Source organism: Bombina bombina, chromosome 7, assembly GCF_027579735.1.
Source record: "Bombina bombina isolate aBomBom1 chromosome 7, aBomBom1.pri, whole genome shotgun sequence".
Lineage (NCBI taxonomy): Eukaryota > Metazoa > Chordata > Amphibia > Anura > Bombinatoridae > Bombina > Bombina bombina.
In genome coordinates, this window is record NC_069505.1 from 487,529,632 (window position 1) to 487,544,848 (window position 15,217).

A 15,217-nucleotide genomic window follows, 5' to 3' on the forward strand; every position below is an offset into this window, starting at 1 on the left:
TTAGTGTGTGTTTGTTTATGTTTGTGTATGTGTGTGTGTTTGTTTATGTTTGTGTGTGTGTGTGTGTTTGTGTTTGTTTGTGTGTGTGTGTTTATGTTTGTATGTGTGTAGTGTATGTTTGTATGTGTTTGTTTATGTTTGTATGTGTGTAGTGTGTGTTTGTTTATGTTTGTATGCATTTGTTTATGTTTGTATTGTGTATTTGTAAGAGTAAGTGAAGAACTCCACTATTTGACATTCAGCTTAGTGCATCTTCATCTAGACTTTCTCTCAAGCACTAATATATATACATTCAACTTGTAATATGATTGCAAAAGTAAAAGCGCTATTGATTTAACTTGATTAAATTGATTTAACTTGATTTAACTTGATTGATGTTAGCTCACTATAGCGCTAATATCTTTGCGCTCCACTTGTAATATGGGCCGAAATTTACTTGCTCTAGCTTGTACCCTTGGGAGGTTCTAGAGAAGGTACCTACCTGCAGATAGAGGAATAAAAGCATCATTCTTCTTAAACTCCCCATTTTCACTCAGGAAGTTTTGCGGATTAAATTCTTTTGGGTACGGGAAGCAGGACGGATCTTTGAGCACTGAACCTAGCATTGCAAGCACATTGGTATCCTAAAAAAAAGAAAAACAGAAATGGGATAAATCACAAGCGGAGCACAATCATTACCGCAGGGTGGGTTATCTTGCTCTCGACCTTACAAAGGGCCCTATGTTCTAAAGGTCTCTGGGCTGGTGAGATTTTTAAAGAATGCTCGCCAGTCCTTCTTTTTCCCTGGTGGAATGATCAACTTGATGTGCAAAAATCACTTCGTACTAATAACTATAAAATACAAAGCGTAATAGTTTTTTTGTAAAATGGGTGGAACATGGGCGTATATTAAATTTTCACTCTAATCCAGCATAATTGTGTAAAGATTTTCTCACTACAGATCTAACAGTTTTTCTCGCCAACTAAAAGGTGGTGAGCTTTTCTCAAAACACTCAAAATACTTATAACCCTAAAAGACAAACACGTGCATACGAAAATATAGGCAATTGTAAGATGCTATACGCAGAAAGTAGCGTAATGTGATTTATATTGGCTGCAAGGCTTTATTTTTAAAATGTGCTCACTAATAACTTTGGAGGACGGCTCACTGCTAACTTTTCTCCACAGTGAGCTCCTTTACTTTAAATAGGAGACATCTCTGCCCCTTTTTTACAATAAGTCCACCAGGCAGCCCCTGCGAGGGTCAGCGAGAAAAGGTTAAGTTCATCTGGTCCAAAGTCTATTACAAGTGGATAGTTACAAATTTTAGCCAAAAAATCTTCTTAACGCCATAAACAATTTAGCGTACTCTTTACTTTACATGGATAGCACAGAGCGGTATTAGTGCACCTATTGTGCTAGTGTTACAAGTGGTAAGTTAAGTGTTGCGCTCATGTGAAATCCAAAATAACACTTTAAAATGTAGCACTTTTGAGACCTGAGGCAAACGATTATCTCTTGTTAGTTTGCATAACCCAGGTTCTGAACCAAAAATGGGCTGGCTCCTAAGCTTTACATTCCTACTTTTTAAATAAAGATAGCAAGAGACCAAAGAAAAAAATTATAATTGGAGTAAATTAGAAAGTTTCTTAAAAATGCCGCTCTATCTGAATCGTGAAAGAAATAATTTGGGTTTCGTGCCCCTTTAAGTTATATCTAGACTTAATACATAGGAAACAAAGGTTCAATAATGAATAAAAGTTTTTAAATCCTGGTAAAAGGTATTGCAGGAATTCTGATATAATGTATAATAAATTCTGGTCTGGTCGGTTGACCCCCCTATTGGTTTTAATGAATCTGCTATTACTCTTATTTTGAAATCTGAAAAGGATCTCATACAGACCAATATCTTTATTAAATTTAGACTACAAAATGTTAACTAAATTAATAGAAAAAAGAATTCAATCTTCCCTGGGGGACATCATCGGACCAGACCAGACTGGTTTTATGAAGGGTAGGTCATTAAGTGGGAATCTTCGAAAGGTTTTCCTATCTATATCTAATACTTGGTACAATCAGAAATTTAAACCAAATTATGACCTCTCTATCATATCCCTTGACGCCCGCAAAGCTTTCGATTCCATTACATGGGATCATTTGTTGATATCTCTGGAAAGATTTGGATATTGTGGTAATATACAAAAAGTTATTAAATTATTATATACAGACTCTTCTGCATATTTGAAGATAAATAGTAATAAAACCTCCTCATTTAAGTTGTTAAGAGGAACTAGACAAGGCTGTCCATTATCCCCATTGATTTTCAATATTGCATTAGAACCTTTAGCAATTCTAATCAGGAAAGAGATACAAGAGATAACAACAGCACTATATGCGGATGATTTATTCATTTTTATTTGACAGTCTGTGGTTAATCTTCCTAAAATTAATAATCTTAACATGTTCAGCACGTTCTCTGGCTATGAAATTAATACTGTCACGCTGTGCTGCTCTAGCCGTTGCTAGGGGCACGGCGTCTCCTTCCCTGCTCGTTGCCAGGGGCAGCGTTGGCTCAGGATGCGTGCGGTGCTGACGTCATCACTGCACGCTCCTAATGCCGGTCGGAGCTCAGTGGCGTGAATCCTGCACCTATTTCAATGTTTCCCTAACGATCTGTCACTGCCCAAGTATAGGTGTTACTTCATGTGCTCCTGGTGTGACAGATCATTCTTTTTAACTGCCTATTATTGATCTCTGTTGCTGAACATGCCTGTCTGACTACGCTACCTGCTTTAACCCTTAATCTGTTGTATTGATTACTGTTGCTGAACCTGCCTGTCTGACTACCCTACCTGCCTTAACCCTTAATCTGCTGGACTGATTTGCTGTTGCCAAACCCTGCCTGCCTGACCAGTCTAGTGGTGTGCCCTTGGACTGCTTTACTGTTGCCAAACCTGCCTGCCTGAACATTCTAGTGGTTTATCCTTGGACTTCATTACTGTTGCCAAACCCTGCCTGACCGACCATTCTAGTGGTTTATCCTTGGACTGCTTTGTGTTGCAAGACCCTGTCTGCCTGACCATTCTAGTGGTTCATCCTTGGACTGCTGTGCTGTTGCCGCTGGGGCTGTCCTGCCTTTGGTGAGTTCCACCTTCCTTATCTCACTAACTTTCTCTGCTCTGGGATATTCCCTATCATTCCGGCTCAACGATGGGATAACAAGACTACTGGATGAGTTTGGTCTGATAGAGTAGTATCCCACGAGTGTTACATTATACTTGGGCCATGCAGCCAGATGAGGTGGCACAAGCTGTTTATCTTCAGGGACAGATGTTGGGAACCCATACCACACAGTTGCAGAATATGGATTCCAAGCTAGAGGCTATTACCGCTCAACTCTCCTTACTACTTGCAGCGAGGAATACCGCTCCTGTTGTTGTACCGCCAGTCTCTACTCCTAGTGCTGTGATTTCTTCCTCTGCTTCTGGAAGTATACCCCGGATACCCTTGTCTGACAAGTATGAAGGTACTACTGATTGCAGGGGCTTTCTAAACCAATGCTGGCTGCACTTCCGCAATGATCCTCACACCTTAGAGTCTCATCAGTCAAGGGTCACCTTTATCATTTCCTTGCTAAAGGACAAGGCTCTAGCCTGGGTCTCTCCCCTTTTGGAACAGAACGCTATGCTCCTGCATGATGCTGATGATTTAATTTCTGCTTTATCTTCTGTGTTTGGGACTTCTGGCCATACCTCTGCTGCGGAATATTCTCTCCTGGATCTCCGCCAAGGCAATAAAACTGTGGCACAATATGCCATTGAGTTCCGCAACTTGGCACTTGAAACCACTTGGGATGGCAGTGCTCTCAAGGCAGCCTTTAGGAAGGGTCACCATGAACGCATCAAAGATGAACTCACCTATCGTGATATTCCTTCTTCTTTGGATGACTTTATAGTGCTTTGTATCAATCTAGACTCTCGCTTTCAGGAAAGGCAAGCGGAGAGAGACAGAACTAGGAGGGTCCTTCCCTCCCGTCCTCCTAGTCACCCAGTTTCGGCAGCATCCGCTACCCCTTCAGCTACTCCTGTTACCTCAGTAGAGGAACCCATGGATCTCACACCTCCTTCAAACCTGCAGAGTCTGAAAGACAGAGAAGAAGGAGACTGAGACTATGTTTTTATTGTGGATCTAACATCCACCAACTAAAGGACTGTGACATTCGGCCGGAAAAGCCAATGCTTAGGGGATAACACTGGGGTACCTTTAAGCATGGTCACAACGAAATCCCCTCATCCTCTCGGATCCTGGTACCTGTTACCCTTACCTTCCTTCAGAATACTGTACACACTCAAGCCTTCATTGATTCAGGGGCAGCTGGAAACGTCCTTGATCACCGTTTTATGATTCAAGATGGTTTGCCTCTTCTACAGAAAAGACATTGTCTCAAAATAACTACCCTGGATGGCACCCCCCTTGGTTCGGGCGTGATCCATTTTGAGTCAGCACTCCTGACCCTGACTGTGGTAGTCCTCCAAAGCTGCAGTTTGAAGTCATTTATTCCCCAGCACAGCCTGTCATCCTTGGTCTTCCTTGGCTTTGGGTACACAATCCACAGTTCGATTGGGCTGAGGGACAACTGGACACCTGGGGTACCTCCTGTTTCCACTCCTGCCTTGCTAAAGTCATTCCTCTGCCCCATATTCCCATAGCCAGTATACAGACTCCTTCAAACCTTCCTTCAGTATACACAGACTTTGCGGATGTGTTTGAGAAAAAAGCAGCCGATGTGCTGTCACCCCACCGTCCTTATGACTGCAAAATCGACCTCTTTCCCGGAGACCCACTTCTTAAATGGAGGACTTATCCACTCTCCAAGGCTGAAACCAAATCCATGGAGGAGTACATCCAAGAGAACCTAGCCAAAGGGTTAATTCGTCCTTCCTCCTCTCCTGCTGGGGCAGGCTTCTTTTTCGTCAGTAAGAAGGATGGTCGGCTCACACCCTGTATTGACTACAGGGCCTTGAACAACATAACCATGAAGAATCGCTATCTCATGCCATTGATCACCGAACTGTATGACTCACTCCAGGATGCTCGCTTCTTCACCAAACTGGACTTACGTGGGGCATACAATCTGATTTGTATCTTTCCAGGCCACAAATGGAAGACCGCCTTTAACACAAGATCTGGGCAATACCTTGTAATGCCCTTTGGGCTGTGTAACGCCCCTGCAGTCTTCCAGGCATTTGTCAAGAATGTCTTCCGTGACCTCCTCAACCAATCATTGTTTATTTGTATGACATCCTTGTTTTCTCTTCCACTTTAGAGGAGCATTATAGACACGTGAGACAGGTGCTTCTTCGTCTCAGAGATAATTCTTTGGTAGCCAAGCTAGAAAAGTGTGAGTTTGATCAAGTGCAGATCCAGTTCATTGGTTATGTCATCTCGAAGGAGGGTTTTGCCATGGATCCTGCTAAACTCACCGCAGTACTAGAATGGCAGCAACCTACCTCTTTAAAGGAATTGCAGAGGTTCTTAGGGTTCTCCAATTACTACCGCAAGTTTATAAAGAACTTTTCTCAAACAGTCGCTCCTCTCACTGAACTGACAAAACAGAACATCCTGATCCTGACCTACAGTTCACTTTAGAGGTTGATGCCTCCAAGATAGGGGATGGAGCAGTTCTTACCCAAAGGGACCCTTTGACTTCCAAGTCACACCCTGTAGCCTTTTTCTCCAAATGCTTTACTCCTGCTGAAAGGAACTATGATGTGGGTAATCGTGAACTCTTAACCATTAAGATGGCCTTGACTGAGTGGTGTCATTGGTTAGAGGGCACCGCCAAATCCTATTTAGATTCTCAATGACCACAAGAATCTGACTTACCTAGAGACTGCTCATCGACTCAATCCTCGACAGGCCAGGTGGGCCTTGTTCTTTTCCCATTTTAACTTTGTGGTCTCTTATCTTCCTGGGACTAAGAACAAGAAGGCAGATGCCCTTTTCCGTCAGTTCCCTCACTCAAGCGATTCCTCAGAAGCTCCTATTGAACACATCATACCCCCCCCTGTGTGGTTGCCCAACTCAATACTACCCTTCTACAAAGATTGCAACGTGCTCAGTCTAGTAAACCTCCTGGTGCCCCCATGGCCTCCGATATCCTTTTGTACCTCTGAACCTACGTATCCCTGTGCTAGCCTGGGCTCATGATAGCAAACTCTCAGGACATCCTGGTTCGACTAGGACTTTCAAGCGTCTTTCCCAACATGTTTGGTGGCCTACTATGAAGTCTGGCGCTCAGGATTATGTGAAAGCCTGCATAACTTGTGCTGCCAACAAAACTTTCCGATCTTTGCCTCCTGGCTTGCTCCAACCATTGTCCATTCCCAAACAACCATGGACACACATAACAATGGACTTCATTGTGGACCTTCCTTCTTCCGACCACCATACAGTTATCTGGGTTATGGTGGACTGCTTTTCTGGACTGGCTCACTTTGTACCCTTAACCAAACTGCCTTCTGCTCAAGAATTATCATCCCTTTTTCTCTTGCATGTGGTATGACTTCATGGCATTCCTGTGAATATTGTTTCTGACAGAGGGTCACAGTTCATCTCTGCCTTCTGGAGAACCTTTTGTAAGTTGATTGGAACCACCGTTTCCTTGTCATCTGGCTACCATCTTCAGACCAATGGACTAACTGAGAGAACAAACCAGGATCTTGAAGCCTACCTTAGAGCCTTTGTCAACGCTCGCCATACCAATTGGTCTGAGTTGCTACCTAGCTGATCTGGCAAGAAACACTTATTGGCACTCTCTCTTCTATATTCTCCGTTTCAAGCCACAGCAGGGTATCAACCTTGTGTCTTCCTTTTTTCAGCTCAGCCCACTGGGGTCCCTGCCGACGACCGATAGGTCACTGAATGCACCACTCATTGGCAACGTATTCGCTTACAGCTGCGCTCAGCTGTCTCTAGATATAAGAAGTTTGCTGATCGTCATAGGGCTTCTGTACGTGCCATTCCAGTGGGTGAACGTGTTTGGATCTCTACTCGACATATTCGTCTATGTCAACCCTGTCACAAATTGGAGCCTAGGTTTATCGGTCCTTACAAGGTCTTGAAAAGACTGTCTCCTCTTGCCTACAAAGTGTCCTTGCCAAAGACCCTACGCATACACACAGTCTTCCATATCTCTCTACTTAAACCTTACATCAAGAATAGATATACCTGGCTCCTCCTCCTCCTCCTCCTCCGCTCTTGTTCCGTGGTGATCCCGAATATGAGGAAGCTAAGATTCTGGACTCCAGATACAGGCGCAGACATACAGACATCCAGATACAGGCGCAGTATCTAATACGTTGGAAGGTTTACTCTGTGGCAGATCGTTCCTGGGTTCCTGCCTGTGATGTGCATGCTCCATCTCTGGTCTCCAGATTCCATGATGCTCATCCTTTCAAGGCAACTCTGGTTTCCGGAGGGAATCCTTGAGAGGGGGGTTATGTCACGCCGCGCCGCTGTAGCCATTGCTAGGGGTGAGGCGTCTCCTTCCCTGCTTGTTGAGAGGGGCAGTGTCGGCTCAGGATGCGTGCGGTGCTGACGTCATCAATGCATGCTCCTGATGCCAGTCAGTGCTCAGTAGTGCGAATCCTGCACCTATTTAAAGGGACAGTATACTGTAAAAAAGTTTTTCCCTTAATGTGTTTACAATTGCTTTTTTTACCAACTGCAGAGTAAAAAAATTATGAAAATGAGCTTTTTAAGGTTTATTTCTGTATATTAAAGCTCTGATTTTGTGTTTTGAAGCCACAGCCTAATAAAATATGTTGAGCTTGTAGGTATAATCAGATCTCATTACTGTATCACATTGTGCACACATACCTGCTTCTTTATCTTATATCTGTCCTTAAAACAATCACCAGTACTTTGAGAGAACAATGGAAAATCAACATTTTATTACCTTCACTCTGCTTTATCACACTGGGAGTGTAATTTCTTCTGCTGGCTGTGTTTACAAAGCATATCTATAGCTGGTACGCGCGGCCACAAACTTTCAGAATAGGTGGGGATACCACATGCTAAATTAACAATTTCAAATGCCAATATAAGGGTAAAGGAGCTACTTGTAAACAATTTGATACACTCCAGCAGGTAAAGTGGATCATTGGGAACAAATTAAAGGGGAGAAAATTTTTGAGTAAACTGTCCCTTTAAATGTTTCCCTAACAATCTGTCACTGCCCAAGTATAGGTGTTACTTTGTGTGCTCCTGGGTGTGACAGATCGTTCTTTCCAACTGCCTATTATTGATCTCTGTTGCTGAACCTGCCTGTCTGACTATGCTACCTGCCTTAACCCTTAATCTGTTAGATTGATTACTGTTGCTGGACCTGCCTGTCTGACTACTCTACCTGCCTTAACCCTTAATCTGCTGGACTGCTTTGCTGTTGTCAAACCCTGTCTGCCTGACCATTCTAGTGGTTTATCCTTGGACTGATTTACTGTTGCCAGACCCTGCCTGCCTGACCATTCTAGTGGTTTATCCTTGGACTGCTTTGCTTTTGCCAGACCCTGCCTGCCTGACCATTCTAGTGGTTCATTTTTGGACTGCTCTGCTGTTGCCGCTGGGGACTGTCCTGCCTGTGGTGAGTGCCGCCTTCCTCATCTCACTAACTTTTTCTGTTCTGGGATATTCCCTATCATTCTGGCTCGATGACGGGATAACAAGACTATTGGCCGAGTTTGGTCTGATAGAGGAGTATCCCACGAGTGTTACAAATACCAATAAATCAGAGATACTATGGGTATATAAAAATAAAGAGTCAGTATTGGGGCTATTTAAAGAAGTAGGTAATAATATGACGTATTTGGGAATTAAGATCTCTAAACATCCTGAGGAGTGGTATAAACTGAATATAGGTGTAGGGGTTAATCATTTTTGTGAACAGCTTAAAAAATGGAGATCACTTCCCCTTCCATTGACAGGAAAGATTAGCTTGTTGAAAATAATCACTTACCCAAACCTTTATATATTTTTCAGAACGTACTTCTCCTATTGAGGAGAGAAGATAGTAAGAAAATTAATTCAACTATTATGTTACCTATGGGAAGGGAGGAACCCTAGGATTAGTGTTGGCAAGATGGTAATATCAAAAGAATATATGGGCTTTGCCCTCTTACATATAGTAAATTACAACCTAGCTACTCTAGGTAAGATTGCTCTGGATATGATATTAAAATGCAATTACTTTACAATAGCATCAGTTGAATCGAAACTTAGTTCACCCATCTCTTTGACAAATATAACTCATAGTCAGATCAAAAATTTGCCTGACTATTGGAAAAAAAAAGTGTATTTGCTTAGAGACCCAATTATTGCATGGCACCGAATCTGTAAAATTTTAAAAATTAATTTTTTAGTTTCCAAACATTTAGAAATTAATAATAATCCAGATTTAAGGTTAGGAGGAGTTGCAAAAACATGGCATAATTTAGGTCTGGGTAAAATATATCAGCTATGGGAAGAGGCACAAGGAGTGTATTCCTTTGACAAATTAAGAAAAATACTCTCTAGATTCAAAACATTGGTTCCCATATTTCAAGGCAAAACATTATTGTATTAAACTTATATCATTATATGGTAGATTCTGGGATTGGACGGTTTTAGCACAAGTTATTAATGCTTTTTTAAAGCGAAATTCTCTATCTCACGATTATATAAATTGATTACCAATATAAATCAAGATCTGTTTTTAGAAAAAAATGGCTAAAAAATAGAGCCAGATTTGGTATGGTAATTTCAACGATCAAAATATATTAAAAAGCTTAAAAAGAGTGGAAAAAGCCTCTCTATCGGCGTTCTCTAAGGAACAACATACTAAAATAGTATTAATGGTCTACTCAACTCCATTGAACAGATCTAAATGGTAGAAGGAGATGGAAGAGAATTGCTGTCCAAAGTGCAGATTCCATAAAGCTAATATTCTTCATTGTTTTTGGACGTGTCCAAAAATACAGAAATTTTGGAAGATGATTAATTATTTGGTAAATAGAATACGTCAGATAGATATTTTATTATCAGTAAACAGATAATCTTGCTATTTGCAGATACAAAACATAAAAATAACCCAAATTTTATAAATATTATTACTGCAAAAAAACAGAATTTATGCTTACCTGATAAATTACTTTCTCCAACGGTGTGTCCGGTCCACGGCGTCATCCATTACTTGTGGGAATATTCTCTTCCCCAACAGGAAATGGCAAAAAGCACAGCAAAAGCTGCCCATATAGCCCCTCCTCAGGCTCCGCCCCCCAGTCATTCGACCGACGGTTAGGAGAAAAATAGGAGAAACTATAGGGTGCCATGGTGACTGTAGTGTATAGAGAAAGAAATTTTTTCAAACCTGATTAAAAAAAACAATGCGGGCCGTGGACCGGACACACCGTTGGAGAAAGTAATTATCAGGTAAGCATAAATTCTGTTTTCTCCAACATTGGTGTGTCCGGTCCAACTGCGTCATCCATTACTTGTGGGAACCAATACCAAAGCTTTAGGACACGGATGAAGGGAGGGAGCAAATCAGGTTACCTAAACAGAAGGCACCACGGCTTGCAAAACCTTTCTCCCAAAAATAGCCTCCGAAGAAGCATAAGTATCAAATTTGTAGAATTTGGCAAAAGTGTGCAAGGAAGACCAAGTCGCTGCTTACATATCTGATCAACAGAAGCCTCGTTCTTGAAGGCCATGTGGAAGCCACAGCCCTAGTAGAGTGAGCTGTGATTCTTTCAGGAGGGCTGCCGTCCGGCAGTCTCATAAGCCAATCGGATAATGCTTTTCAGCCAGAAAGAGAGGTAGCAGTAGCTTTTTATCCTCTCCTCTTACCAGAGTAAACGACAAACAAAGATGAGGTTTGTCTAAATCCTTTGTTGCTTCTAAATAGAACTTTAAAGCACGGACTACATCTAAATTGTGTAACAAACGTTCCTTCTTTCATAGGACAAAAAAAGAACAAAAAAGCGCACCCAGATTCAAGCGGATTTATTGGAACAAGTAGCCAGACAAAACAACATATAGTAAGTAGCAAACTCACCAGATGCAAAGCATCCACTGTACACATAGAACTATAGATGTATAGATGATCAAGCAGGGGTAGCGGTAAACAGCGGTATTAGAATCCACTTCTCACCTACAGGTATGATCACTGATATTCAAGCTTAAAATGTGTATGCTTTATACACAGAACACCTCAACGCGTTTCCCCCGTCTGAGCGGACGGGCTTTTTCAAGAGGAAAATAGTGAATGACTTGCAACAACAGGGAGGCCCCCTATATACCTACAAAAATCTATGCAGGTATAGGATACACCTGTGTTGGTGATTATAGCCACACCTTCAGGGGCAAGACACTCATTTTTAAAAACATACACTTAAACATCCAATGTTAAATAGACATTTCTAACATTAAATGTATATTCAATAAATAGTTATTATACAATATTGCACACAAAATACGTTATAATGCATTATGCATAGAGCTTGACATTAAAAACATCAGGTTTAAAATCATGAGTCTATCTAGAACGTTTCCTTGTTATACAAATAATAAGCTTAAAACATTTTTTCTATAATGACTAAAATACTGATTATCCAAAAAACAGAAAATAATAATCATCTTACATAGCCTGAATTAAGCAACAAATAGAAGCCATAGAGGAAAACAGTCAACAGAAATGGCTACATATGCGCTGCCACATCAATCTCTATATTTAACCCCCAGAGGTGCCAAAGAGTTAATTTTGTAGATCCAAAGGGTCTCCAATTTATGTAGTTTTAAAAGCCTATCATGTTCACTAGGGGGGACCCAGTCTATTACTTGTATCTTAGATTACAAGGATCACTATTGTGACATTCCATAAAATGTCTTGGAACACTGTGTTTATTAATTTTCTCTTTTATATTATAAATGTGTTCATAGAGTCTTCTTTTGATTTTTTCTTTTGGTGCGGCCTACATAAAATAGGCCACACCCACATTCTAACAAATATACAACAAAAGTGGAGTTGCAATTACTTCTGACCCTGATGTCAAACTCTTTTGATCTCTCAGAGTTATAGAATTTGCTAGCTTTTATTTATGTGCTTACACATTTGACAGTTCAGCTTCCCCACATTTGTTGGTGCTTTTAGTACCTGTTAACCAATTACTAGAAGATGCTGTTTTCTCTTCTTTTTTACTCTTGAGTTTACTAGGTGCCAAGAAATTCTTAAGGTTTCTCCCTTTCTTAAAAGTGCATGTTGGTTGCTCTCCTAAATGGGGTGCCTAAAACAGGGTCTGCTTTAAGAACAGCCAATGTTTTTTTAGAATGTTCTTAATTTTATTTGACCCCCTCATTATATGATGAAATAAATCTAATTGTAGTTTCATCCACTGGTTTTTGTTCTTGATTTTTAGGTTGGTTCTTTTTGAGTAAATCTTCCCTATTTCTTGCAAGAGCCCTATTTTTTGATTCATTTATTAAGCTGGGGACTGTAACCTTTATTTAAAAATTTATTTTCCAGACATTTAGCTTCCTTATAAAATTCTCCAAGTGGGTACAGTTTTCTCCTCATCCTAACGAACTGGCTATATGGTATATTGTGGATCCAGCTCTTCTTATGGGCACTTTTAAAATCTATAAAACTGTTTTTCTCAGTAGGTTTTTTAAAATTAGTGACAGCTATCTTTTTATTGATATCGGTGTAAAAAATTAAATCTAAAAATTCAATTGAAATTTTTGAATGGTTGCCTGTAAATTTTAGATTTAGGTTGTTCTGATTCAAAAAACCCATAAAATTCTCTTATCTCCTGTTCCTCCCCTTTCCACAAGATGATAATATCATCTATATAGCGATGGTATTTCATTATATTATGTCTATACTTATTGTCGGGCCAAATAAAAAAAATTTCAAAAAAATTCATAAATAAATTTGCATAAGAGGGTGCAAATGTTGTACCCATGGCCGTCCCCTGGGTTTGTAAATAAAATACACCCTCAAAAACAAAATAATTGTGGGTAAGTATAAACATAATACAATCCGTCAAAAAATTTAGTCTGGGCACTCGAAAAATTCTGTTTACTTGTGGTGTGTGCTGTTGTGTGTTATTCTTTTTACTATCTGCGATACAGTTTACTTGTGGTGTGAAACGTTCCTTCTTTGAAACTGGTTTCGGACACAGAGAAGGAACAACTATTTCTTGGTTAATATTCTTGTTGGAAACAACTTTTGGAAGAAAACCAGGCTTGGTACGCAAAACGACCTTATCTGAATGGAACACCAGATAGGGTGGATCACACTGCAAAGCAGATAATTCAGAAAGTCTTCTAGCAGAAGAAATAGCAACCAAAAACAGAACTTTCCAAGATAGTAACTTGATATCTATGGAATGTAAGGGTTCAAACGGACCCCTTGAAGAACTGAAAGAACTAAATTTAGACTCCAAGGAGGAGTCATGGGTCTGTAAACAGGCTTGATTCTGACCAAAGCCTGTACAAAAGCTTGTACATTTTGCACAGCTGCCAGGCGTTTGTGTAACAAAACAGATAGGGCAGAAATCTGTCCTTTTAGAGAACTCGCTGACAACCCTTTATCCAAACCCTCTTGGAGAAAGGAAAGAATCTTAGGAAATTTTAATCTTACTCCAGGAGAATCCCTTGGATTCACACCAACAGATATATTTCTTCCATATTTTATGGTAAATCTTCCTAGTCACAGTTTTCTGGCTTGGACTAGAGTATCTATCACTGAATTTGAAAAACCCACGCTTGGATAAAATTCAAGCGTTCAATTTTCCAAGCAGTCAGCTGCAGAGAAACTAGATTTGTATGTTCGAATGGACCTTGTACTAGAAGATCCTGTCTCAAAGGTAGCTTCTATGGTGGAGCCGATGACATATTCACCAGGTCTGCATACCAAGTCCTTCGTGGCACGCAGGAGCTATCAGAATCACCGAGGGCCTTCTCCTGTTTGATCCTGGCTACAAGCCTGGGAAGGAGAGGAAACGGTGGAAACACATAAGCTAGGTTGAACGACCAAGGCGCCACCAATGCATCCACTAGTGTCGCCTTGGGATCCCTGTATCTGGACCCGTAGCGAGGAACATTGAAGTTCTGACGAGACGCCATCAGATCCATGTCTGGAATGCCCCATAGTTGAGTTAACTGGGCAAAGACTTCCGGGTGGAGTTCCCACTCCCCCGGATGGAAAGTCTGACGACTCAGATAATCCGCCATCCAGTTGTCTACTCCTGGGATGTGAATTGCAGATAGATGGCTGGAGTGATCCTCCGCCCATTTGATGATCTTGGATACCTCTCTCATCGCCAAGGAACTCTTTGTTCCTCCCTGATGGTTGATGTAAGCTACAGTCGTCATGTTGTCTGACTGGAATCTTATGAATCCGGCCTTTGCTAGTTGAGGCCAAGCTCGGAGAGCATTGAATATCGCTCTCAGTTCCAGGATGTTTATCGGGAGAAGAGACTCTTCCCGAGACCATAGACCCTGAGCCTTCAGGGAATCCCAGACCGCGCCCCAGCCTAATAGACTGGCGTCGGTCGTGACAATGACCCACTCTGGAAACTCATTCCCTGATACAGGTGATCCTGAGTCAACCACCAACGGAGTGAGTCTCTGGTTATCTGGTCTACTTGAATTTGAGGAGACAAGTCTGTCATAGTCCCCATTCCACTGATTGAGCATGCACAGTTGTAATGGTCTTAGATGAATTTGAGCAAAAGGAACTATGTCCATTGCTGCAACCATCAATCCTACTACTTCCATGCACTGAGCTATGGAAGGCTGCAGAATAGAGTGAAGAACTTGACAAACTCTTAGAAGCTTTGACTTTCTGACTTCTGTCAGGAAGATCTTCATTTCTAAAGAATCTATTATTGTTCCCAAAAAGGGAACTCTTGTTGACGGAGACAGGGAACTTTTTTCTACGTTCACCTTCCACCCGTGAGATCTGAGAAAGGCTAGAACAATGTCTGTATGAGCCTTTGCTTTGGAAAGAGACAACGCTTGAATTAGAATGTCGTCTAATAAGGTGCCACTGCAATGCCCCTCGGTCTTAGAACCGCCAGAAGGGACCCTAGCACCTTTGTGAAAATTCTGGGAGCAGTGGCTAAACCGAATGGAAGAGCCACGAACTGGTAATGTTTGTCCAGAAAGGCGAACCTCAGGAACTGATGATGATCTTTGT

General features: G+C 41.3%; 1 protein-coding gene across 1 annotated transcript in view; it reads right to left on the reverse strand.

Moving 5' to 3' along the window:
* Positions 1–464: 464 nt before the first annotated feature.
* Positions 465–15,217, reverse strand: part of LOC128636458 (cytochrome P450 2A4-like) — a 103,389-nt gene continuing 88,636 nt past the window's right edge. Inside the window, exon 8 of the mRNA XM_053689474.1 lies at positions 465–623. Within this exon, the coding sequence (XP_053545449.1) occupies positions 465–623 (159 nt within the window). The remainder of the gene's footprint in view (positions 624–15,217) is intronic.